The 27122-nt window shown below is 31.9% G+C and overlaps 1 protein-coding gene across 2 annotated transcripts; it reads right to left on the bottom strand.

Annotated features, from left to right (window-relative positions):
* Positions 1 to 3284: 3284 nt before the first annotated feature.
* Positions 3285 to 9460, bottom strand: LOC124356296 (putative uncharacterized protein DDB_G0275629). 2 transcript variants are annotated; one of them, XM_046807484.1, is made up of 3 exons: positions 9310 to 9460; positions 9229 to 9270; positions 3288 to 3367 (listed from the first exon to the last, which is right to left on the bottom strand). In XM_046807484.1, exons 1-3 carry the CDS (start codon positions 9394 to 9396, stop codon positions 3314 to 3316), a joined length of 183 nt encoding a protein of 60 aa, XP_046663440.1. In that variant the 5' UTR covers positions 9397 to 9460; the 3' UTR covers positions 3288 to 3313. The 2 variants fall into 2 exon arrangements, with proteins under 2 accessions (XP_046663439.1, XP_046663440.1); XM_046807483.1 differs by having other exon boundaries at positions 3285 to 3367; positions 9229 to 9433.
* Positions 9461 to 27122: the final 17662 nt, after the last annotated feature.

Genomic DNA, 27122 nt, shown 5'->3' with positions numbered 1-27122 from the left:
TGAAAGGAAGTAATCAATAGGTTTTGCAATGTGATATTTTTCAGGCTCTCTTTATATGGTTTTGGGCCAATTTGTTTATCTTGGTGAATTTCCCAGCTGTGTATAATATTTATCACCTTGCATTACGAGTCGAAAAAGTTTACAATTATAGTTAAACTAATAGGTTTCAAATTTTGCTTTTAAAAGCAGTTTTTAGGAGCAACCCACTGGAATTCTTATCATTATTCTTACACGTTATGATTGAGCATATAAATCTGTTTGCGAAATGGAAGTAGCGGATCCCTTAAGGGCATTACGACGGGTTACCAAGCACTAACGTGATGTATAATATTATATAACATTTTCCTAATATTTGTGTAACTTATGGTAATTTTATTTCAAATAGATTTCTAATATACCTATTTTCATAAAGCAAATATAAACATTCTACATCCATGTATTTGTTCATCAAGATTACTGTAGCAGTTCTTTACGAAAATTAGAATGAAGTTCTAAAAGTAAATCGGTCCGTTTTCGAGGCCAATCGGACAAAATTGGGCGGAACCCCAGCCCCAGGATCATAATCTTGTGAAGGTAACAAGATTTTTCCGGACATTTTCCATCGTTCAGTGAAACAATAAATCAGTAACAGAAATCATGTTTCACGGAACGATGGCAAATGTCCGGAAAAATCCTGTTTCCTTCACAATCCTTCCATAGTAAAAAATAAACTTCAAACAAAGAATCATAATCTTTTTCTCTACATCTTCTAAGGGCAGATTGTGACTGGATGAGATAACACTATTGTTAGTTCACGAGTTCTATAATGCGTAATTTTATATATATAATATTTATATATTGAAATCCTTTATATATCTCTTTATATATGTAAACATTTCGTGGCACAGTGTTATTTGGTATACTCCTGCAAAACGGTTTAACCGATTTTGATGAAATGTTATATGTACACTTGGTAGGTTTGAGGATAGGTTATCATATATTTATAACACCCGTAAGTGATAAAGATGGTCCACCCCAAACCTTTTTTATTTTTTTAGACTTCATTTTTATGTGGCATTCAAACATACTTACAACCCTAAATTTTCTCCCTCATACCAATAACCCCTATTGCTTTAACAGCGATATTAGTAATTCAATAACTTTTAACCTTCTGAATATTCAAAATAATCTAGAGGCAGTGTGCAACTCTAAAAATATCGTCCATGGCCACATTGCTTTAAGAGTGTAAAATTATAATTTGGGATGAATGCACTATGGCACACAAATATGCACTTAAGGCGTTACAAAGAAAAGGCATTGAAACATCTTAAAAACAACAACAAACTATTTGGCGGTACTCTGTTACTTCTTTCAGGTAATTTTAGGCAAACATTTCCTGTCATTCCACGTTCAACATATACTGATGAAATCAATGCCTCTTTGAAATTATTGCCAATGTGGCGTAGTGTTGAAACATTACAACTAAAAGTAAATATGCGCGTTCAGTTGCTTCAAGATCCATCTGCTAAAACATTTTCAAAACAACCATCAGATATCATGATGGATAAGCTGCTGTAGATGCAACAGAATGCTTAAAACTACCGTGTGATTTCTGCACAATCCTTAATTCACAAGATACTTTCTTTGACCAGATATTTCACTATGTACATTCGCGATACATTAATCATAAGTAGCTATCAGGAAGAGCAAGTTTAGCATCAGAAATGTGGGCGTCTACGAATTGAATCTCAAGACAGTTATTGCTTAGGAACTTGGTGATGTATAAATCGATTACTACAGTTTGTGATGACACCGAAGCTGTTAATTATCCAGCAGAGGTATTAACAGATTATTATCTCATTAAATTTACCAGGCATGTCACTGCATAATATACAGTTAAAGGTTGGATCTCCGGTTGGATTTACTGATATTTTGTTTTTCAATTTGAACCCACCGAAGTTGTGCAACGGAACGTGATTAGGTATTAAAAGATTAAAGAAAAAATTCTCTAAAGCATTAATTTTAAATGGCAAATTCCAAGGTGAAAATATATTAATATCACAGATCCATATTATACCCACAGATATGTCAAGTCCATTGAAACGTTTTCAATTTCCAATTAGACTGGCATTTGTGATGACTATCAACAAATCTCAAGGCCAATCGTTGTCTGTTTGTGGCTTAGATTTGAGCACACCATGCACTTCACAAGGGTAACTGTACGTGGCATGCTCTCGAGTGGGTAAGTCATCCAGTTTGTTCGTGTTAGCTAAAGATGGGCTAACAAAAGAAATTGTACACTCCATTGCGTTAAGAAATTGATGTTGTAATGAATAAAATTATCATAAGTATTATATATGAATATAATTATCCATACAAAATAAATTTTAATGAATGAGAAAATATGAATGTTTAGTGTTTTGTTATTTTTACATCTCGTATCTTATATATATATATATATATATATATATATATATATATATATATATATATATAATAGTTGGAATATTGTGGCTTGTTATGTACAAGAGGTAGAGTAGAAATTGGATAATAATAACATATTTTAATAATAAGTGTGATTGTAATTGAACCTTAAACTCAATTTTAATTACAAAATTGCAAACGTTTATAAGAGTTTATCACAAAATATTTAGTAATTGCTTTTATTAGTCTGGAATTTGTAGGAATAAACAAGATTGGTAATTTCTTACACTTTGGTGCTGCATCTTAGTGGCCTACCTCAGTTGTATTCCCGGCAAGTTTAGACTTAAACGATATTATAGATTACTTTCACCTCAACAGCAACTACTGCAGTTATATGGAATTCTTTATCATCTTGAGGGATAACACAACTTTATGCTGACATAAATTATATAATAAATGAAGGTAATACAATAGATGGAGAATTTGTTAAAAAATAACACAATTCGTCACAATAGTGCTGCCAACGCTATTAGAAGAGCTTATTTTATTTAACTGCTATTCAAATCACATATTTGTTAAACACTATTAGTTCCAGACGAGTACGGATAGGAAAAAGAAGAAAATGTGGTATATAAAAGTAAAAAATTTTTATGATTATGATGCTCTCAACTATGTATTTATTTATTTCCCCAATATCCCTAATATCCCATTTTTACCCGCTACAACACCCAATACATTATCCACTACATTCAGTACATTATCCAATACAATACCCACACTCTTCAATAGATTTTTCACTAAAGAGATGATTTCCTTTAAGCATTTTTCATCACCCTCCATTACTTTTGTTACTTGCTCTGTAGTAAGGCACATACTCAGGGCGATTTTGAGTTCCAGATCTACTAAGTGTTTAACATCGACAACAGACACATGGGTTGCAGCATGATAAGCCCCCGGGCAAACACTGCAACAACATACAGACAAATATTATATCAACGATTATAAAGTTTGAAATAGACTCTTTCTTAATTAAGATGTTAACCTGTCAAGGTAGTATCCTATCTCTCTAATGGCTGCAGAAGAAAAATATTAAAACATATTTTCTAATAGAAAATAATGGTTAAATACTAAAACACATAAGTAAAAATGGTCCAAACAACTAAATTAATTTGCCCTATATCAAACAGAAGTTATAGTTCAAGTTGTAATAGTGGTTTTATTTAAAACATATATTACTGGAAAAAGTGAAAAAGAAACAAAAACGTGGGATTAAGACATGCATACTTAATGCATGAATACTCACCAACCATGCACCCATGTTTTTGTTTGAAATTCTTTTTGAAGTATTTACACTCCTTTACAATAATTACTGAATATTTTAGTTAAAATTACAAATGCCTTAGTTGTTTTATTTGTTTATTTGATTATTTTCATAGATAAGTAGTAAGTTTAAGAGAAAGTGTATAATTAAAAAAATTTACTATAAAAAAGTATCATTTAAAAATACACTTGAAAATATTTTAAAACATAAGCAGACAAAACGATTGTTAATTAACACAGGCACACAAAAGCGTGTTAGATAAAATGTTATTGGGTTAATTATAACACAATATATAAATTATAACTTTACAAATCTAAGATTGTAAGATAAAAACAAGACCTCAACTTGATGTAAGAAAACGAATGACAAGCACAGAAAGGGACATGCATTTTTATGGATTTAAATATTCATTGTATAAATCATTTAGCCTATCAAAAAAAGCAGATAAAATTGTTGAAATTACAAAAAAATTTCAGAGCTAAAAATACATAACTTTTGCGTGGAAAAGTAAAAAAAGATTACAATAAAATAGAAAATGTCATAGATATATAAAAAAAACAAAAAAATAAGATTTAATATAATATATGGAATTATTTGTATGATTTACCATAGGATAAATCATCTATTTCAGTTAAAATTAAAATAATTCAAAATTCAAATATCTTTATTGTTATCAAACAATATAAAATTGCATCAACAGTCGTCATTACAAACATTTTCTAAAAGCTAAACATATTTCTTATCTAAATAATCCTTAATATTATAACACGTATTTTTTAAGGAGAAAATGTTTTACATTTCTTTTGAAAAGTAATTGCATTACATTCTTGTTTCAGAGCGATCGGAATAGGCTATTGAAGATTTTAATACAATTATAAATAGCGTGGTTTTTGAAAAACTTTGATTTGTGTAGTGGTATATTATAACTGTGCTTGTTCCTGTTGTACTATTCGAAGATGGTAAAAATTGAGGGAAAATGTGCTGGTTCTTTTTCATGAAAATAAGTGATTCCAAAATGTAAATAGATGGAAAGGTGAGCAAATTAAAAGATCCAAAGTAAGCAGCACATGATTCTGTTCTGCAATTCCTGCAATAATCCTCACAGCTCTTTTTTGCAGAATGAAAAGAGTCCTCGTATATGAGCTTTCAGATCCCCAAATCACAATGCATATGAAAGGAAAGGATAGATGAGAGCATAATATGCTGAAAGAAGGATTTCAGTAATGGAGAAGGTGGACAGACGTCTTAATACAAAAACTCCTGACGACAAACGTTTAGCGACATGTTCTATGTGAGAGTGAAATTTTAAATTTTTGCATCAAGGTGAAGTCTCAAAAATGTTACGTTGTCCTCCGCAGTAACGATACATTCACCTATGTAAAGTTTTAAAGGGAATTGTGTCTTTTATAGCCAATATAAAAATCATGCAGTTTTAGTCTTATTAGAATTGACCACACAAAAGATTTTCTTGAAACCATTGCACAATGTTATTTGATTCAAATAAGAGTCAATTTTCCAAATCTTGTCGTGCCCGATGTGATATGGCTAGTGAGGTGTCATCTGCGAAAAGGACACAGATTACCCTTATGAACACTTGTTTTTTACATTTGTGTACAAAATGAAACAGTAACGGGCCCAGGATGGAGCCCTGAGGGACTCCAGAAAAGAAATTACAAACTTCTCATCTGAGTAAGAATATGTCATACAATCTTGATGTATAGAAGGAATCTTTACTATTTGCCTACGTCCAGTAAGAAAGGAGGAGAACCAGTTTAGAGCAGTGCCCCGAATACCAATTTTCTCAAGTTTTTTCAAGAAGCAAACCATGATTTACCATGTCAAAGGCCTTTCGGAGGTCAAAGAAGGCACACCGCAACAGATTTTTTTGATCCAGCTCTTTTACAATGATGTTTTAAGAGAGTAAACATGGCATCAAACTGTACACTTTCCCTTTAAAAAGCCAAATTGCCAGAAAATAAAGTATCTTGTCTATCAGTAAAAGAAGTCAATCTATTTAAAACTGCTTTCTCAAAGACCTTGGAGAATGTAGATTTTATCGCAATAGGTCGATAATTGTCAAGCATTTCCTTTTTTCCTTTCTTAAAAAGAGGGCTAACGACTGAAAGCTTAAGAAAATCGGGAATATTCCAGTTTCAAATGAACTATTATTAATATTTTGCAAGAGGATTTGCTAGAAAATTTGAGCAGGATTTCAGGAGCTTAGACGACACATTGTCCAATTCCAGATGCCGTTTTGGGACGTATTGAATGTATCAAAAAACTAATGACTTCTGTTGAGCTTATCGGGTTTAAAAAGAAAGACTCTGAAATGAAGCATTTATTTGAAGAGAACACCTGCATTCTTGTTTTAGAGCGCAACTCTGTAATTATACCTACATTTATGAAGTAATCATTGAAAAATGTTGGAAACCTCTTTCGGATGAGTAACGCAGTTCTCCTTTTGCTACTTTTCACATCAAACTTAAAGTCATGATGAGACTTTGAAGTGACCCTATTTTCATTTATGATGTTCCACATAGTCTTTAACTTATTTGAAGAATTTTTTAATTTGTTTGGACACCTTGAGAGACGTTGAAGATTTTATGCTATATCCGGTATTGAGCTTTTAATCTTAGGAAGTGTTGTCTTAGTGTGGGAGGATCTCTCTAGATCTTTGGTAATGGAAGTACCACCATCTGATTAAGTCCCTAAGATCAGCCTGCTCTTTGCTTAAAGAGATTTTACTATAAAACCTCCTCTTGCACGTTACTTCCTTCTCTGGGAAAGCCTGGTCTATATGAAACGAAATTATAGACATGAATTTCTCCATTTTGGTCTCAAGTGAATCTGCGCTATAGACCTCATCCCATTCCTCATGAGCTAAGAGAATGTTTGAATAGCAAGGTGTTCTCATTCACCGGCAAGAACGAAATTTTGGAGAAGCATCCCCTTGAGAAGGCAGCTTAATCACAGTTGTCTGAGCATGATGATCTGCCAAAGCAGTCCCAAGAACAGAAGCAGTAAACATAATCTGTTGGGAAGATCAGTGTATACATGATCAATAAGAGATCTAGAGTTGTTGAACTCTCTCGCAAATGACCAGGCTATATTCCTCAATCCGTGACATTCCATGGTATGCATCAGCTCGTCAACCTTTAGGCCTGAATCAGATAGGTCCTACATTGAAAGTCACCCATCACAAGTGTGCCATAATGCACTGACATCACTTTATCAAGGAATGATGACAAATGACCATAGAAAACCCTGTGTTCCTCAAGAGAGGCCGAAAATGGAGTCGGTTTATAAGCAACAACAATGAAAAAAAGCTCTATTACAAAAGCTAACTTTTACAGCCGCCAATTCACACTTGCCCTCCAAACAATACCCCAAAACATCAACCTTTTCAATGTTTAAAAAATTGTCTCTTGCAAAAATACAAAACTCCTCCTTACTTAGGTTTTCACCGACAAAAACTCCATCATACCCAAGCAATTTAAAAACATCAAATTCGGACTGTTTTAAATGATGCTCAGATATGCAAATCACATCAGGGGCCTCCGTATCAATGACATTGTGAAAAATGTCAAGCTTACCTTCAAGTCCTTGGACATTTTGGCGAAGTACTTTCAGGGCAGTACACCCTATGTCAGTGTTGGAGGATTGGGGGATAGTTCTAAAAAACTAGCCGAGTCAGTAACTGATTGAGGAGGAAGGTGGGGAAACACACTCTGGGAGTTTTCAAGAGAGAGTTCCTTAAGTGGTCGATTCATGGCAGGTAATTCAGAATTCCCGCCGTGAACCCTCATCAACGAACGAAGCATAAGAGAGCCCAGGCAACGATTCCCATATCTGCTGAGATGGCGACCATCTCTTGCTAAGTGACGTCTAGAAATGGAGTGCCAAGTCTTAACCAAGTGTACACCAAAGTTTCCAGCACATTAACTGAAGTTGGTCATTTAAATCTATCAGTGCTGCGTTTACTGATGTCAGCCCGATACAAACTGCTATATTAGCAATTATCTTCGACCCTGGAAAGGTTCGTCTTGCTGTGGAAAGCAGGTCTGCCATGCCATCTAGCATTTCCCGCTTCCCCAACCACCGTTATAACCTTTACCACCACAGAAACCTTGTACCAAATTAATTGTTCCAACATGGAAATATATTACCTGTGGATTATTTCCCAACATACTCAAGAAGTTTCTGTTTTATGTGAATAATTTTTGCCCCAGCTTGCAATCAATAGTAGCACCGTTTTCAGCACACCGCCTACTCGAATACCTAAGAATGGAGTCACCAATAATCAAGCAATTTGACAAAATATCGGGAACCCCTTCAATAACCTTCCCTTCCTTCACACTGCTATTGTTCATCTACGATTGAGGGGGTCTCTGCCAGACGCTCCCCATATTTAAAATGTGACGTCAGGCTGGTGTTATTTCAAAATTTGAGTATGTTTTATGAATAGGGAAAAATGAATGAAAGTTCATATTAAAGAAGAGCGTCTTAGCTTTATATTATCACTGGCTTACGTGCTTAGTTAATTGATGAATTCTATATGACCGTATAAACTCGAGGCACATAACGCCTGAAAAGTTATACACAGTGCGTTTCATTCCACTATAACAGTATGGTCTCAGATGGCGATAAATGCCATTTGATTTAGATGCTTCTTGCAGGACAATTTATTTGCTAATAGATTAGTAAAACTACTACGAGTTTTTTCATGTTTATATATATTGGGATAAAAATTTCTAAAAATGTACCTAAGGTGATAATAGAAGTTGGTAAAAATATGGTAATATAAAAACATAAAACTAATAAGCAATATTCTTTGGTATTAGCATCTGAAATACTACAGATGCCGTAATAATAAACCTTTCATTAGTTTGATAAATAAAGGAACTGCGCAACATTCTTCTACATTATTTGGCCAGTTAAAAGTACGGACGTACGTATTGTATAATCTCAAAGAAAAAGAAGTTATGTTTTAATTTGTATAAAATGCCCTGGCATATTAAATTAACCACGCGCAGACGTACAAATATGAGATAATGAGATAATGATTTATTTTCGATAAATATTTACAATTTAATCATAAATTACTCATTTGAAAATACTAAACCATCTTTAACCAGTTGCGATGGTTTAGCAATACATAAAAAACATAACTTAGAGTCTACCTTTACAAAATAAATATTGCGACGAGCTCGTGCAACATCTTAATACATACACAGCACAAACGTAAATTTTCCTTCTCCATTCTGGCTTGAAACTTTGAGCAGAACAGGTAAATACAACATAAGTTTTAAATTTCCTTTAGACAAATATAGAATTTTCAGCTTATCGGTGGTGATATAAATAAATTAAATTAAATAATAAATGGTTTTTTCGAATATATAAAAATTACAACTAAGTTTTATTTTAATTAAATATAAAAAGTTATTAATTGCTTAATTTTAGAGATTTTAAATTAGTTAGTATTTAATAATGCATGAATTACTAACCTTTTCACCGTAAGCAGCGCAAGTTGCATCTGTAGTAGTAGTAGTAGTAGTAGTAGCACTAGTAGTAGTAGTAGTAGTAGTCGTCTGATCAACAGCGTTAGAGCTGACAAAACTTACAAAACTCCCCAGTAATGCTAGGAACACTGCAATAATTCTCAATGATGCCATCGTCTTCCAATAAATGAGAGTAGAATAACTTAGGAGAGGAACCAGAACCTTTTATACACATCATCTTTACTGATACTATTGTCACGATTTCCGGACAGATAATCGCTAACCATAAATTTAAAAATGTATAAAACAGGCTCCACGTGCAGATAAATGTGACGAGTACGTGCGAAAAACATTAAACTGTTGAACTCTATTGTGTAAGGGTACTTTTTATTAGCATTTATAATAGTCAAGACCTTATGGCTCACCGGCTACAAAATTCAGATAGTTTTACGTTACAGGTTCTAAGAGTGGTACATTGAAACTTACGCAAAAAACTGGTTTCGTGAAAGTTACAAGAATGTACATTACACTAAATCTGACATTCTAAAATTCGAAGAATTCGTTTGAGAACTTCTGCCCTCTCCCAGGTTCCTGAGATTGGGACTTCTCAAACTCCGTGACCCCTAAGAACCCATAGGAGGGACATAAATATTGCAACTCGTTTTGTAGCCTGAATTAAGATGGGAGGCTAGTGAATGTGACTTATAAATTGCAAAAACTAAACAAATTGAAATCGAACTCCATTCTCGTAGAGATAATACAGAAAAGATTTAAATGTAATTCAAATACAATCCCAGTTAGATTGTGCAAAATGTCTAGTAGAAAGCTTGTTTGTACGATATGGAATTGGGTCCATAAGTCTAGTTTCAACGAATTAAGATAGAATATTATCGAAAATCTGAAGAAAGTAAAAAGAATAAGTCGATGGTAACTAATACGAAGCAGTGCTGGGCAGCGACAAACAGCTTTAAAATTAAAATTAAAAAAAGATAATAATTTAGCAAAATAACGCTGAGTGAATGGGAAGGACATTTTGAAACTGCTTGCTCCATCCATGCTGTAAAAATTTTCAGTTTTCAGAATATTTAATTATAATTAATGGGTCTTTTGGGATGGATATTAATAGTAGGACGAAGCTAAATCGAGCTTAAGTGACGTTACAGTCACCTCAAGTCAATGGTCTTTGACAGATTGTCTTATTAGCTTTATGAAACCTTTCCGGATGCTTTACTTTAAAAGCTGTTAATGGTAATATAATATTATCTTATAAAGAAAAAAAAATGGCTAAATGTGTTGCTTGGCACTAAGGAAAGGCTTGAAAAATTAGGTAAATATTTTAATATTCGCTGTAGTTTGAGTATGGTTTTTATAGAGAGAAAAGTCAGAAAAGTATCCCGGAATATTTTAGTATTTGGTACAAATAATGAAAATATTTGCAAAAAATATTGCAAATCCAAATTTAACTGACAATACACTATTGTTGACAAAACGGCTGAATCTCACCAAAGAGGCAGAAAAATTAGTTTAAAATAAAATTTAAAAAAAAAATGAAATATACAGTGCTTGATCAGTATGTTGTATGATGAAGATTGAAAATATGAGAATACTTTATACATTTTACTATAGATTGCACAAGTGACGAATTTAATCCATGTAACGCATTAGAAATGATCTTCCAACTTTGCTATAAAATCCATATTAATGAGGAAGTCTGTGAGTTAAATACTCATAAGGTACTCAAAACTGGTTGACTCCCTTGAGATTGTGTATATCATTTTCAGTGTGTATAAAAGGAATAGTAGAGGAATCAAAGAGCCATTCTTTCCCAGACTGCAGTATGAAAAACACAACACTTCTATCACGCAAAAGATATTATAGACAATTATTTTAAAAATTTTGAATAAACTTAGTAATTCCAAGTATTTTCTACCCTTCCTCTTGTATTCAAGCAAATCACAAGTAATGGAAACAAATTATTTTAACCAAAGTATCATTTAAGTTTACTAACTCATACACTTTTTTATCGGGGTAAACAATCAATTATAGAGCCAGAATAAAATATATTGTGACTATAAGTAAACGCTCTTTAATCCAAGTTGGTTTTCAAAATCTACGTACGTATATATTTTCTTTGTTGGGTTGGAGCAATAACTCAAACTCAACTTATTGTATATACACAGTATATAAAGGGGAGGGTTCTCAAAAGGGTGCCACAAACCTTTGTGGGTGGTAGTATTCATCGTTTCAAGTAAAAAAGTCCAATAAATACAGGTTGAAAAATGTGTCGCTTATCCACTACTTGTCAATTATTATTTTTTTATAACAATATTACTATCTCTAGAACTATTCAAACTAAGGAAACAGGATTTTTCACATAGGTTTGAATAGTTATGATAAGAATAAAACAGATAATTATGTTAAAACATATTTTGCTAATCCATATTTATTAAGTAATACTTGACAACTTCTTTAAAATCGGTCTTTTTCGTAATCTAATTCAACACAGATACACTTCATAGGATCTTTGCGGTCCTTATGACATAAACAACACATGTTTAAATTCGAAAATGATTGTAATATTTCACAGTTTTAAAAATATTTTATTAATTTAATAGAATGTTTGTCTTTAATTGTTTCGTATGAATAAAAATAAGAAGATTTGGTCCTATATAATATTATTTTCGCTGAATTTTACGTTAACAGAATTTTTCGCCTTTTATTAAGGTATGATTTAAAAATTTGTTTCAAATGTCATTTCCACGTTCCTTTTTAAATACATAGCTCCAGCTGTTGATAGTGCAATAAATCTTTTACCTAAACTATCATTTCTTCATAAAAATCTATCCATTGCTAGATCTTATAAATATATCTATCTGCAATATATCTAAAATCTTTAATACTATGTTATGCATAAAAATATCATGTTCTATAGTAACTTTATCTGATTTGGGTATATCAGGATCTTATTTTTTCCTAGAATTGATGAATTGATAGTAGGGAAAATTCTTTTTAAAAACTTAATTCCATCTTGTTTCTCAAAAATACATAAAAGATTATGCCAAATTAAATCTTTAATTGCTTCCTTTTCTTTTAAATACCTTATTTGTTGTTTTCCGAGCATGAATGTAGTTAATAATACTTTTTCGTTTTGTTAAATCATCGATAAATGTTTACTCTTTCATACTATTGCCTAATTTTGACGTGACAACGTCTTAAATTAGGTTGCGGCTCGGAGTCACTCATGAAAAAGTGTAACGCCCGGTAACGTTACGATGCCCGTCCAGTGGGTCCGCCGCACGGGATCCGCACGGGATAAAGCAGATAACTGTGGGTCCGCCGCACGGGATAAAGCAGATAACTATGTTTATTCGTGAAAATGTGGAGTGCTTAGATTCGTCATTTACAACAACTACAACAATAAAGGTAAATAATTGTACACTGATATTTCATTATCGTAAACTATGATTGATTGATTAATTGTTAGATTGACACAAAAGTTGAGAAACTGAGTTTTATAGGTTATGTCATACTATTGACAAATGTTGATAGTGTTAAGTAAATTATTAGTTTAAATCACTCTGCAATCAATCGTAATTCAGTCGATTGAGAAGAAACAGCGCGTATTGCTAGTCAAACATTTAAAATAACAAATTATAACCTCTAACCTGTCATAACAGTGCGACCAAACAAACGAACTAAACCGACCAATCACCACGCGCGGAGTTAGAATTTAACTGTGTTTAGCAAGAATTTCAAATTCCAATTTTAGTAAATGTTTTATTCAACTTTACCATTTACAATAACAAATTTTAATTAATTTCAAATTATGTACAATGTTTTAGTAAACAAAATATATTTCTATAGTTAAAATTTGTGCAATTCTTATTTTCATTCAATTCCTTCCTATTGTGCAATTTAATAATATTCATATCAATAAATATTCTACCGAGAAAAAGACGTTGTCACGTAAAATCTTCGCCCGTAAAACCGACTTTACAGGCAACCATAATTTTTTTTTATTCTAAATCCTTCCATTCTGTTTTCTCAAATTTGTTTATTTAAAATCATATTGTTTCGTCTATGCTTGATTTTTTTATTTTAGTCGATGGATCACCCATAATTCTTATAGATAAAGGAGAGTTCGATAAGGTTTCAATATCATATCTTAAATCTTCTTGAGAATATAAACAACCTTTTCATACATCGTCATCTGTTAACAATCTCCATAGATCTTGAGTTTATTCGTATCTTACACCATAGTAATAATGTCATTTAAATTTACTGGTAAATTACCAATCATAAACATTATCTTTTTTCGATCTTGTGCTCTAAGAAGAAATTTTCGACCGATTTCACCAATTAGTAAATATGGTGTTCGAGGACTTATTGGATCAATGACTGTAGATTCTTCAAAAATTCTAAGTCTAAACGTTGTACAAGATGGTATTTTTGGTAATCGAAATTTCTCTTATGTTTCTGGTGTTGTAATCCATAATATTTGGATTTATATCATTTTTAATTTTGTCCTCAAAAATTACAATAACAAAAGTTACAGGTTGATTAATTTTTTAAATAAATTCTTGTTATTTTTAATTTATTCTCATGTCTTCTTTAAATTCTTTGATTAATTTAATTTCAATTTTATCGTTTTTGGCTTCTTCAGAAGTCACATTTACCATTTGAACAAGAAAGATTTTGAAACGTGAAAACGTAAAACTAAGCACTAATTTACAGTTTCCTTTGTTATTTACATAATGTAAATAAAACTTAAAGATAATGTAAAAATAATAAAAAAATAATTTATCAAAAAAGATTAGAAAATGTATTAAAATGTTTATAATTTTTAGGCATTAAAACTATTAGAATAGTTGTTTTAATGTAGTTCCATAATTTTCTTTCCAAACCTTAACAAATTATTCATAAAATTTATCAAAAATCATATCATAACCAAAGTAACTATTATAAAAGTTTTCTCAAAAATAATAATCTTGCATGAAATAAATTATCTGTTATATATACACCACATATTCTATTTAAGTTAGTTTCAGGAAGCTCTAGGCGAGTTCTAAATTTAGAGCAACCAATTCATCTAGAAGAAAATTTTTATCATTTCTTTGGTTAGAGCGGATTTTATTATGATAATTTAGTAATGACATTGTTGAGGTTGTAAGTTTATTAAGTTTGTTGAGTGGTTTATGTTTTGAGTGGTTTATGTTTTGAGTGGTTTAATAAATTGTTAGTTTTTTAGTCACTATAAAGAAATTGTGTAACATTTATAAATCTCATGAAATTAATTAAGTATGTTATACCTTTGATAAAATTAAATATTTTAGTACCGATTACATTAAGTTGTTTAAACAAACAGAAAGAACGTTGAAATTAGAATGATGCAAAAGACTTTGAAATGAAAATACAGTATTATCCAAAATAAACAGTATTGAAATGGTCATTTTTTTATTATGGTAAACTCAGTAAATTACATATAGATTTTACCAATAAATACAAGTCAAAGGAAGCTAAATCGGTTAAACTCGGGTATTAACATGATCTATATGACCCCCATTTAGTTTGAGGCAACACTCGTACCGTTCTTGTAGGTTTTGCATCATTTTTATGAATAGGGGTTGTTCCATTCTCCTAATACACATGGTTATTTTTTTTGAGTTAAACGATGTTAGATGGTGGGTCCTCGCGGAAAAATGTTTTCTTTCAACATTCCCTAGACGTAGGCGTCCGGTGCTGTAAGATCGGGGGAGTGGGCCGGATTATGAAAGTTTGTTCTAAGGGAGATAAGACGGTTGCCAAAGGTTTGTTGGAGGAAAGCAATGTTGTTAACGGCAGTATGACTGGTTGCGCCATCTTTCTGGAACCACTGTGAATTTAACGGCAGGTTTCGTGCACGACAAAATCTCCTGATATCTCTCACAAACAAATTAAGAATGGCTCTATATTGTTTTGGTCATTAGACTTCTTTTCAGTGACTGTAACACTTACTTTAAGACTCTTCCGTTGTTTTCATTTGTACAGACAGTAGTTGGGTGACCTGAAAAGCCCTTTCAAAACACTACCTCTTCTTCGAAATGTTTCAACAACATTAAGAATCACTTCATTACTAGGCGGGATTTAGTGGAAATTTTCCTGAAAACGTAATGCAGTGTATGACAAGCTTGGCCCACTCTCACGTCCAATTTCGTATAAGCGAAAATAATGTTCTACGATAAAACATTTTTCTACCGTTGTTAGGACCATGTTAGTAAAAGCTAACCTCAAATGAGAAAGAAGTAATGAACACGAAGCCGTGGCAACAATCGACAGTTGAATCAAGTTATCGAGAAGGTAACTACAGCTGATTCAGTTTCAGTACTGTTTATTATGGCTAACACTGTAGTTCTCAAGAAAATTCAACAAAAATGTCCTGTTATAATCTTTCTTTCATAGTTTTTGATTAATTTATTAAAATTTAATAGAGCAATTTTAAGAGAAAATTAAATACACTTAAGAGATAGTTCAATATCACAGAAGTGCTCTGTAATCTTATTGATCCAAGTTTTGAACACACAAAGAGTCTGAAATATTGTATAAATTTATTCTAATCATTGCTTTTGGATAAAAAATTAGTGAAAATACCAAATGAATAGATTATGAAAGGATAATACGATTTCAGACATTTGCCATCTTTATAGGTTATAAAAGGTATATAGCGATGGTAAATGTCCGAAATCCTACTATCCTTTGAGCACTTCCATCGACAATAACAAAATTTAAACAAAGACTATATTATATTCTAAGCAGAAAAAGTATTAACAGAAATTTTTTTTAATTGCTCTAACTGTTCAAGATTCTGAAGGATATTTGTTCAAAAATTAAAGCAAAACAACCGTTTATTTTAAGGTTGAAGAAAGATTCTTGAACAATTGAAGAATAAATATATATTCTTACTAAATATATTGTCTAATTTTAAGATAAAATCGGTTAATAATGATAACATCTTTCATTTTTATGTAAATATTTAAGAGTCTATAAATATAGCCTTTAAGACAATTTAAGAAAGCACTTTATTTATAAAAAGTTACGTATCTAGCAAAATAAAAATTGCTAGTTCAAACTGTTTATATATAACATGAGAAAGTTTATTTAATAACCAACTCAAAATCGAAAACAAAATTATTGTAGCATGTAGCAATTGTAGATGAAAATAATGCATGTTGAAATCTAAGGATGTATAAGCAATTTTAGAATATAAAAGTACAAAGAAAGTAAGTAGATATCACGTTGAGATATATGTTAAATAACTGTAATACAAAGTTGAAAATCTCAAATATATATTCATATTTACAAAGATTTGCACGACCGTTAGAATGGATAGTTTAAACGATAGATTCGTGTTTCAGGGACAGCTACTCAGTATTGGAATTTTAATAATTGCCACTACTTTTATTGCAATAATAAGTTTTGTTAAATAAACTACTGTACATAAAACTTACATAGAGTAATAATATTTAGATATCGAATCGTAGATTATAGAGTTCTAGTGCATTTGTTTTAAAAACGGTAGGATATATAATAAAGCATTTACTACGAGTTGTATATGTTTGTTTATCGATAAAATACTGTCAGATACAGAGATTCAAGCCAACGAGATTGACATTGATGCAAACCAGAGTGGGGCAGCACTGTCCGTGATTGCACTGAAACATCAGTCACAAATTAAGTAAATCAACAAATAATAAGGATAAATATCATAAAGCTGAAGACTCAGTCTTCGTAGAAAATACTGATCACCATGAAATACATTACTCAGTTATTACTATTGGGCTGTACATGTTAAAACATTGTTAGCTGAGAAGATCTTTCTGTGTCCAAATCCAGTTAGATTTAAAAAACAAAAAAATACTGTTTATTCAATGTTCTGTTTGATAGAATAAAATATTTCAACAATATATATATATATATATATATATATATATATATATATATATATATATATATATATATAAATAATTATTTATGTTGTTTTTGCCATAGTTATATTGGAGCTGTTTCTTAGGATATCGTAACACTTGTATTTGATTGTAATAGCTTAATTTGAATATACAATGGCAATATATGTGTCAAAATACCTGCATCAAACTATAGGCCTACATGTTTGTGCACTATAAGTTAACACAAAACTATCCAAATGAAGTGCTAATAGTTCCAAAATTTAACTATTGGGATAAATCTAGAGAAAAAAACCAAAAGTTTTCCTAAAATATAAAAGTTAAAAAAAAATGTTAAGTACGGTACAGGATGTTGTACTGTACAGACCTGTGTTTTCTTATAAACCACTTTAAACTTTTTTAGTGACAGTTTTAGAAGCTTATAGCTTTTTACTTCTCATAAGATGCATTAAGATTTATATAATTATATATTTTACATGGTTTCAGTATTTTTTTTCCTGTAGAAAAATTTTAGTAAGTACATTTTTGTAATTTAAAAGTTAACCCTTCACGTTATACACTAAGTATTATTCAATGTTATACCACAAGTTATAATTATTTTTTGACAAAGAATAATCTTTATATCGATGAATTGTCTTTGCGGCCAGCTCCAAATTAAATGCATTATCATAATCATTTATAATAATGTTCAAATTCATATATAATGCACATTTTTCATTGTTTTTATTGTATTTAAATACCAAATAGTTTATTCTCTTAAAAGCATAGCTGTCATAATTTGAAAAGGGTTGGTGTTAAAATCTGAAAAGAATAATGCAATTCACAAGTAAATTATAAATACAGTTTTCTTATACTATTTTGATATATTATATGATTTCAATATATGGCTTTAAAATATTTAAGAAGTATTTAATAATATATCAGCAATGCAATTGAACAGGAAAGAGGCGTGACTAAATCTGATTTCTGAATAATTTATTATGTGTTTTTACACAATAATGGCTGGCATACGGAACCTTCTTTATAAGCGTTCTCCATTCCATTAAAATTACTAATTTGCACTATTTAGTTGGGGACTTTTACGATTAATACATTTTTTTCTCAATTATGATACTGTACCGAGTGCGAATAACGTTTAAAATATTTAATAACCGAAATGTGCTTATAGCAATTCAATTCAGATTCCATTTAGTCATCTAAAGGTCTAAAATAAATAGCATCGTAGCAACTATTCTGCATTACTTAATATTCAAACCTACAGGGTGGAGCGCGAAAATTTGCTTTTTTTGCACTGCAGGCTGTGGGGGCACTGTTGGTCGAAGAGAGGGGAGAGTTGGCGTGGCTTATAACAGCTGACGGAAGATTTGTATTCCTCCGCGTTCCAGTTGCCATCATGCAGTGGTCACGACAGGAGAGGTCGTTTTGTGTTGAAGCGCATTTTTTCAAATGCCCACTCGATCATTGCAGTGCAACGTGCTTTTCGTTTACGATTCGCTGTTCCCCCACGCGTATGTGTTCCTGGTCGGCAATCAATTGTAAATTGGGTAACTGCATTCAGAACAGCAGGGAATGTGTCATGTGTACGAAGGGGGCCTCAGAGAAGGATTACAACACCGGAAAACCTCGATAGAGTTAGAGCAGCAGTACTGCAATCTCCAAAACGCTCTGCTCGGAAGCAATCACTTGCTCTTGGCATTTCAAGACGTTCTATCCACCGGATTCTTCATGATGAACTAAGATTTCACCCGTATAAAATGTCCGTGGTCCATCAATTGTCAGCACGGGACTATTTGACACGGCGTACTTCTCGTGAAGACATGCTTGCAACTATACCGCGTGACGCAATTGTGTTCTTTTCTGATGAGGCACATTTTCACCTCAGTGGGTGTGTCAACAAGCAAAAAATGCGCTACTGGAGTGAAACAAACCCCAGAGAAGTCCACCAGAGACCTCTGAATTCGGACCGCGTCACTGTGTGGTGTGCCATATCACGAGTAGGCCCTTACTTTTTTCAGGATAACCGTCGTGCCATAACTGTGAACTCCGAACGCTACTTGTTTATGATACAGGATTTTTTTCAGCCGGCTCTTGAGGCAATGCAGTTAGAGGATACATGGTTCAAACAGGATGGTGCCACTGCACACATAGCGAGGGTTACCATGAATTGTTTGAGGCAAGTGTTTCCTGGACGGCTTATCTCTTTGAGGGGTGATGTGAACTGGCCGGCACGCTCACCAGACTTAGCCCCATGCGATTTTTTTCTTTGGGGTTACCTGAAGTCGAAGGTGTATATCAACCGTCCCAACACCTTGGAAGACCTAAGGAACAATATTGAGGCTGAAATTGGCAGAATACCAGTCGACATGCTTGTTAGAGTTAATGAAAACTTCAGAAAACATATGCAGCAGTGTGTGGATGCCGAAGGTCGACATTTGCCAGATACATTATTTCAAACCATGTAATTTAAAAATTCCCTTACTTTTCAATATAATTAAAATAAAAAATAATTTTTTATATGGTTCATAATTTTTTTTATTTCATTTCCAAATCAGCAAATTTCCGCGCTCCACCCTGTATTAACGATTTTTCTACAATCTTGTACGGAACCATATCTATGTCACGATAACAGAACCAATATTTCTTCATGAACATGGAAACTATTTTTTTTATATTGTACACAAAGTGATCTTAAAATCGTGATTTATCAAAGATAAAAAGCAAGTATGTGCGGGGTTTAGTGTTATGTTAAAACCTTTGTAGGTAAAGATCTACGGAATAATGCTTATTAACACTAAGTGATAAATTCTCAAGAATTACTAACCGAGTCGCCTTTCTTTGTGCAGTTTCCAGCCTCGCCGCTACCTCCTAGGAGTCCTCCGAGTAGTTCTCGTTTGACCAACCTAGATGGTGCCATGGGGGTCGTCTGCACCACTAGGCCTATCACAACCGCCATAACTGCTACCCAGGATCCCACCATGGTCAAGAGTTCCTTAGTAGGAAGGAGACACGACTGTTTATAGGCTGCTCAAGGCCTTGGCGATAATGCTGATCCAACTCCCGGAAAGAAAACATAAATTAAAATATGTCTACAACTGAATACGTCTCAGATAACAGTAATCGTTCACATGTTTTTGCTGTGGCATACGTCGTTTTTCTACTATCCGTAATAATAAGCGGGAACCCATTGATATGATTACCAACGCTGAAGCAGTTGTTACTTGTTACAAAGCAAATTCCTGCCACTCGTCACTTTCAGCGACGGTGTTGTTTGTTACACCTAACAGTTGGAAACAATAGTAATAAATACAATAATAATTTATGTTACGAGTTAGCGTATTGCCTTTGATACTTCGGATCAGGTACAACAGCTAAGCTCAGTTTCAGGCCACCATACGATACTCGCACACACAATTCGTACTTATTTTCCGTAGCATAGACATAAAGAAATCAAAATCGGCTAGTTTTACTTACTATATAGCACAAGTTGAGTCTTTGTATGTTCAGGCGGACCTGTTTTGTATAACAATGGGAATATTCATAACAATAAATATTGTAACTTTTGTCATTTTATCACTCCATTATGTGGTATTCTTGCATATACCATTAATACCTTCTTTTAAATAATGTTTCTTGCTCAATAGGCACAAAACCGACTTTTGTGAAACATATTAATTTAAAACATATTAAAAATAAGAGTTATATGTAAGCTTATGACGATAAAAACAAATAATCCGCTATAATGTGTCTAACGATCCATATATTAGGCCATCATGATACTTTGAACAGGCAATTTAATGACAATAATAAATCCAGTAAGTTGAAGATACAGCACTTCTATATATATATATATATATATATATATATATATATATATATATATATATATATATATTAGCATGAAACAAGTATTCACGGCTTGATATTTTACCCAAATAATAAGCCAAAAAGCTGTAACTTATTTATTGTCTGAATGGAAAAATGTATGTCTGACTATCTTTCTACCAGTCCATCTGTCTCACTGCAAGTTATCTTAAGAACGAACTGCCCTGTAAACTTGAAATTTTGTATGTTTCTTCATTTATACATAAGAAACATCGTGTTTGATTTTGATCTTGAAAACACAGGATTAATAGATTTGTAAACAAAATGCTTATATCGTATGAAATTTCTACTCGTAACATAGTAATTCTATATATGCCAACATCATGACTACGGTTTGTACCATGGTTTGAATTATTTTTAAACACTGCGGTGAAACCTAACACATTGAATACAAATGTGAATGTTTCATGTGCCAAGTTTTCATTTGGGAACATTACATTTTATGATGATTCATGTCCATACTTTATTTGTTACGTAACCTTTATCACCATATTGACCAATAAAGCATTTTAATAAATATTTAAATTGTAGGATCTTTGAGCACTTTTATTACGAAAACACCTGCTTCCAGGCTGTTTGATATACCGAATCGAGTATAACGCCAATATTAAAGAGGTTTGTGATACGTTTATATCAATTTGTATAAAATATTTTATTTACTGCATATTGCCTAGGCAATTCTTACTATTGTCCCAGAAGCTGTGTGGATACCTACTAAACTGAATGATATTAATAAACTCTATAAAAGTTACACGGTGTAACATAGTTCCTTTTAAGTTTACTATATAATATAGTAAGGAAAAAGGCCAATATCTAAAAGAATGCACAGTATGTAACAAAATTGCCTATTTTGGCACTACTTCACTTTTCGATGCATAAATTGCACAAATGCAACATGCACTTGCATACATTTCTATACTAATCGCAGCTTTATAAAGTTATGGATATATGTGCATAGTAATTGATTATAGTATGATTATCAATTGACGAATAAATATTTTTCTCTTTATAAGTAAATATCGTTAAAAACAAAAATATAAAATAAATGACGAGTATTGCATACTTTTCTTACTATAGATAATAAAAATTGCATACTCTCCTTATTATAAACTACATATACCATTATTCTCTTAGGAGTTCCCAAGCAACATTGTAACAGGTGATTGTTAGCTGAAAATTTTCCAAATAGTAAAAATGCAATTAAGACAAAAATTATATTTCAAAATAACTGTTATTTACATGTAGCGAGTATTAGTTATCTTCGTAACGGTTTGAAATCCAAGTTAAATATAGTTTCTGTCATTTTTTGTATTTAAATTAGGTAGAAATTTATTCAACCTAAATTACATGAATTATTTATGGCCAGACATTTTAGAAGCAATAATCCAACAATGTATTTTTATAGCTTAATAATGCGTACACTTTTGTCTATAATAAATTTAAAGGGACTTATTCATAAGATTTGAGCGTATAAAGCATTTATTACTGTAGTTGACCGTTACCGAAGCCTATCTCTCAGAAGCTGACAAAATTGATATTCTGTCTGAAAGTTTGCTCTATTTAACTAGGACGAATTTACATATTTATATTGCCTATGAACTTGAAGATTCAACCTGTATGTCGGAAAAATTGAGTTCAGTGGAGTACAAAACCCTTCATGGGGTTTGGGTAGGCATAGCGAACTCTAACTTGGGGCAGGATATTTCGAGAACGAATTGATTTATATACTTCGAATTTTTTATTCTTAATACTTTATAATTCACTATACACCTCTTGATCCTCTGTTAATTTATTTCCCGCAGGTTACCTCGAGAAGTAAATATGCGATAGATTAGAAGTTTTGTACGTAATTTCATTCCTAGATAAGCAACATACCCTAATAATGATGCTTGTATCTTTAAGGAATTCGGCTGAGCGTAGACTGTCTACAGCGTATATAAAAAACTATTTGAGCTATGTATTTAAAATTTTTCATAAAACTTCGTCCTCAAATGAAAAATGAGCATTCGATTTAGCCGAGCTTTAACGATGCTTGTAATGAGAAGTATAATTCAGGAATAAATTGAGTCATGTATAAACTTAATATTTTGCAGAAATTTTAATTTTTACATAGGCAAAGGTGAGTATGACGATGATGTTTGTCACTCCATGGGATATGGTTGAGTGTTAGCGTATCGTAATCAACTGTACACTGAACTTTTCAAGTACTATTTGACATTTAGTTTGATGGTCTTGTATGTTCCTACTTTGTAATTAGCTAAGCATCACTCAGTTGGCTTATAACATAGCTCTTTTATCTGATTCTGCGTCTCTCTATGTGTTCAGGATATTTCGAGTAATATTTGATTTAAGGTTCGATGGTCATGTATGTACCTTAATGTTATTTGAATATGCCTATTGATACTTATCATATCACTCAGTGGGCTTATAACACAGCTCTTCAATCTGAATCTGTACCAGTCTGTAATTAGAATATCTCGAGAACCATTTGACACATAGTTCGATGGTTATATAAATCCCTTCTTTGTATTTGGCTGAGTCTATTGATACTTATATCACTTAATGGGCTTATAACATAGCTGTTCTATCTGAATCTTTGCCTATTTGTACTCAGCATACCTTGAAATGACTGTACCTTAGATTACTCCACAGCATTTTACTTCCGCAAATGATTTATAAACATATTTTTAAAACACATTCTCCACGTAACGAACGGTTTTTTATATAAGGTTATAAATCTTTTATTGAGTTTTTAGTACATAATTTCTCAAATTATTCATAAGGTCAAGTTTACATTTATAAACTTTATTTACAGATAATGTAAAAATCACAATGTGCAAGGTTAGAATTAAGTTAAAAAAAAAAAAAAAAAAACAGTATTACAGCTGATTTTTAGATCCCTATCAGGCCCGTTCCTAGACCGAGTTTTTGGTCTCTCAGCCGGACCAGCCTCGCCACAGGTGTACGGAGCCGGGTGGTTGTACATAACGGGGCCCGGCCGCTTATCTTTTCCGGATTCCGCAAAAGCTGAGTACGGCCCTGATCCCTGTTTTAAGGTAAAGAAAGACAATCAAACCGTGGGCTCTCCTAAGCATAACAATACGCTGTTGTTCCTGCAGTATTATTGAAAACATTTTTAATTTACTGCTTAATAATATATATTTATTTTCAAACTTTGACCTTAAACATATATATCGTGTTTTCCTCGTGTGTTAGAAATAATCACAATTACGTAATTGAATACGGTGTACAACAAGTGCACAATTACGCAGCTAATTGACAGTGGTATATCTGTACACGCAGTTTACATGGCGGCCTGTCACTCGTGGAGACCTTGCAGCGTTCTGACAGATCGCGGAACGGCTCGCGGCTGATAGCATTGTCAGTTTCTGATAGCGCGAATACTTACTCATTGAACGTGACCTTCTTGTGAGGTTTCCTTAGGCAATAACCTACTTATCATACGGTACTTGAGATATACTTAACGCGACAGAAGGAAGTTTGTTGTCTCGAAGAAATATCCCATTTTGGCATTTTTCCTCCTTCACTTTGTAGTTTTAAGTACGATACCCTTTACCATTCACTAGCGTTACTCGCATACATTTTTAATATGTCTTAGTTACCTGCATAATGTAATTAACACTTATATATAGTGCAGTCATTGAAGCGAAAAATACGGTCTTACTATTAGAAAACATGTCTAATAGTAAGTGGTGAAATTTTAAAGTGTTTTCTAACACAATTACCTCATATTTAAATAATTTTCAACCCCTTGAAAATCTTACAAACCCTTGCAAACAACCCCTAAATTGAAAAAATCACAAAAACATACTTTGGTATGACACAAAAAGATGTAAGTATGGAGTAAATAATATTTTATATTCTCTATAATAATTATAAAATTTTTTGCCCCCTTTCAACCCTTGAAAACTACCCCTTGATAAAAAATTTTTAAAAAATGTTTTTGATAAAATGAAAAGGATATAAATATTATCCCACACTCTCGAATATGATTATCATATTTTTAAGTTTTTCTACCCTTAAAACTACTCATAAATTAAAACAGTAAATATATATGATTACATATTTAAAAATAATTAATTTAGAGTAAAAAATTGCCATTTTTTGAATAAAATATTTATAAATTATATAAAATTCACTCAAATGTGTTATATATAGCCTACATATATAACGTTGGTATGTATTCATGCCTAGGTTTCCAAAATATATGAGCCATATTATGTATATAGATACACATTACAATAGTTTTGGGTCTCTATTATACTGCGTACTTTCACATTGCTCCAAATATTCACACTCCGAAATGTTCAGTTACTAAGTAGAAAAAAATATAAGTTTTTGGACCATAACTCCTTCAATTTTCATGCTATCACAAATTATAAAAAACCATTGTAAAGATAATTAAGAGAGCTACAACATCCTTTATTGCAATATATAATAAAAAACCTTTTTTCTAAAACGGTGAAGGGTTAAAAGGCTTAAGAGAGGCTGTGATTGCGCTGCCACGCGCTCTTTAAGCAATCATATCTCCGTCAATTTTTGTTTGAAATAAAAAAAAGACCAAATTGTTTGTAAGAAACATACCTAAATTTGTCACCCCTACATTTTTATACGTATCTGTCGTAATTTTTTAGATATTATGAAAAAAGTTGGTGTTTTTAAAAATTTGAATTTTTTAAAATCGTGACTTTTTTGAAAAATATGTGTCCTGAAGCAGCCAAACTGATAAAATCCATCAAAATCTTCATAATAAAGTTAATTATAGGCGGAATACGATTACTTTTAATTTTGGCGGAAATTGCACTTATGAAACCCATTGATTTAAAAGAAAAAACATTAGATGCTCCTCTTATTCGCAATACAGCTCACTTATTTTACGTGAAAAAGACTTTTAATAGTGCTCATTTTAAAGCTTATTTCAAGCACTACAAAACCCTTTTTTATTAGAATGCCTAAAATGCATCTGCTCGCCGCTAGATGGCATTGACCAAATCGATTAAATTTCAGACAAAATAAAAATCGGCTTTGATCTTTAATACCTAGCTTAATATTGCACTTAGAATCTTTATAAAAAAAACCAAATTGTTTATTTTTTAACCTAAAAACTTTTGTTCTTTATAAAATTTTCGATAAAACGTAACGATTTTTGGAGATATTTGCAAAAAACCGATGAAAAACGTGAAAAAATTGTGAATTTTCAATTGCCAATAACTTTAAAAGTATTAAATTTTTCGAAAAACTTTGTAGATGATTTTATGCTTAAAATTAGACCTTATATCAATATCCGAGGTTATTTTAAAAAATCACCCCTGAGAAGGGGTGGCAACCACCCCCAGGGTGGTTGCGGAGTTCAAATCATTTTCACTTTTGAAGTTAAGGGTAGGATGAACCTAATTCCAAAATTTTATGCAATTCGGTTCACAGTAAAAAAATTCGGAGCAATAATGCTTCAATGACTGCACTAATAGTCACCAGTGCTAATACGTACATTTCTATTAATTCTGTACCAACTTTTATTTCCTAAAAATATTTCAAATTAGATAAATTTTTCTTCTTTACTAACCATTCATGTTGAAGTTACTAATTTGCTACATATTACCATATTAGATTAATCTCCTAATTTCCATTTTTGGTAAACACACGAAGATCTGTAAAACCAAATACATGGGTAATTATGTATATATATATATATATATATATATATATATGTGTGTGTGTGTGTGTGTGTGTGTGTGTGTGTGTGTATCTCATTACAAAACATTTAAATATATGTTTTTATTTTAGATAACGAGCGTGTTTATAAAGAATACTTATGTGGTTTTGAACATTAACTAACATTAAGTTAGGAAATTATTTTGACGTGGCAATATACTGTTAGACTCTAGCGAAGCTGTCGATCAGAAAATAAGTTTATTTTTATTCATTTTAAATAAAAGCTATTTAAAACCAAGCTGCATTATTTTATAACATATGTATGATAAAAAAGTCGTAACTCCGGCTCAGGAAGAAGGAGTAGGTAGATTTTATGATAGTTGTATTTTATAAATATATGAAATT

This window comes from Homalodisca vitripennis, chromosome 2 (genome assembly GCF_021130785.1).
Source record: "Homalodisca vitripennis isolate AUS2020 chromosome 2, UT_GWSS_2.1, whole genome shotgun sequence".
In the NCBI taxonomy this organism is placed as follows: domain Eukaryota; kingdom Metazoa; phylum Arthropoda; class Insecta; order Hemiptera; family Cicadellidae; genus Homalodisca; species Homalodisca vitripennis.
The sequence above is the reverse complement of the archived record's forward strand: the minus strand, read 5'-3'. Positions and strand labels throughout refer to the sequence as shown.

What these genes read in the sequence shown, in the direction of transcription:
- LOC124356296 (XM_046807483.1), bottom strand. Translation starts at nt 9,396, where the DNA reads ATGGCATCATTGAGAATTATTGCAGTGTTCCTAGCATTACTGGGGAGT. An exon ending in GCGCTGCTTACGGTGAAAAG is followed by an intron (nt 3,368 to 9,228) that starts GTTAGTAATTCA and finishes ATGTTGTTGCAG; the next exon opens with TGTTTGCCCGGGGGCTTATC.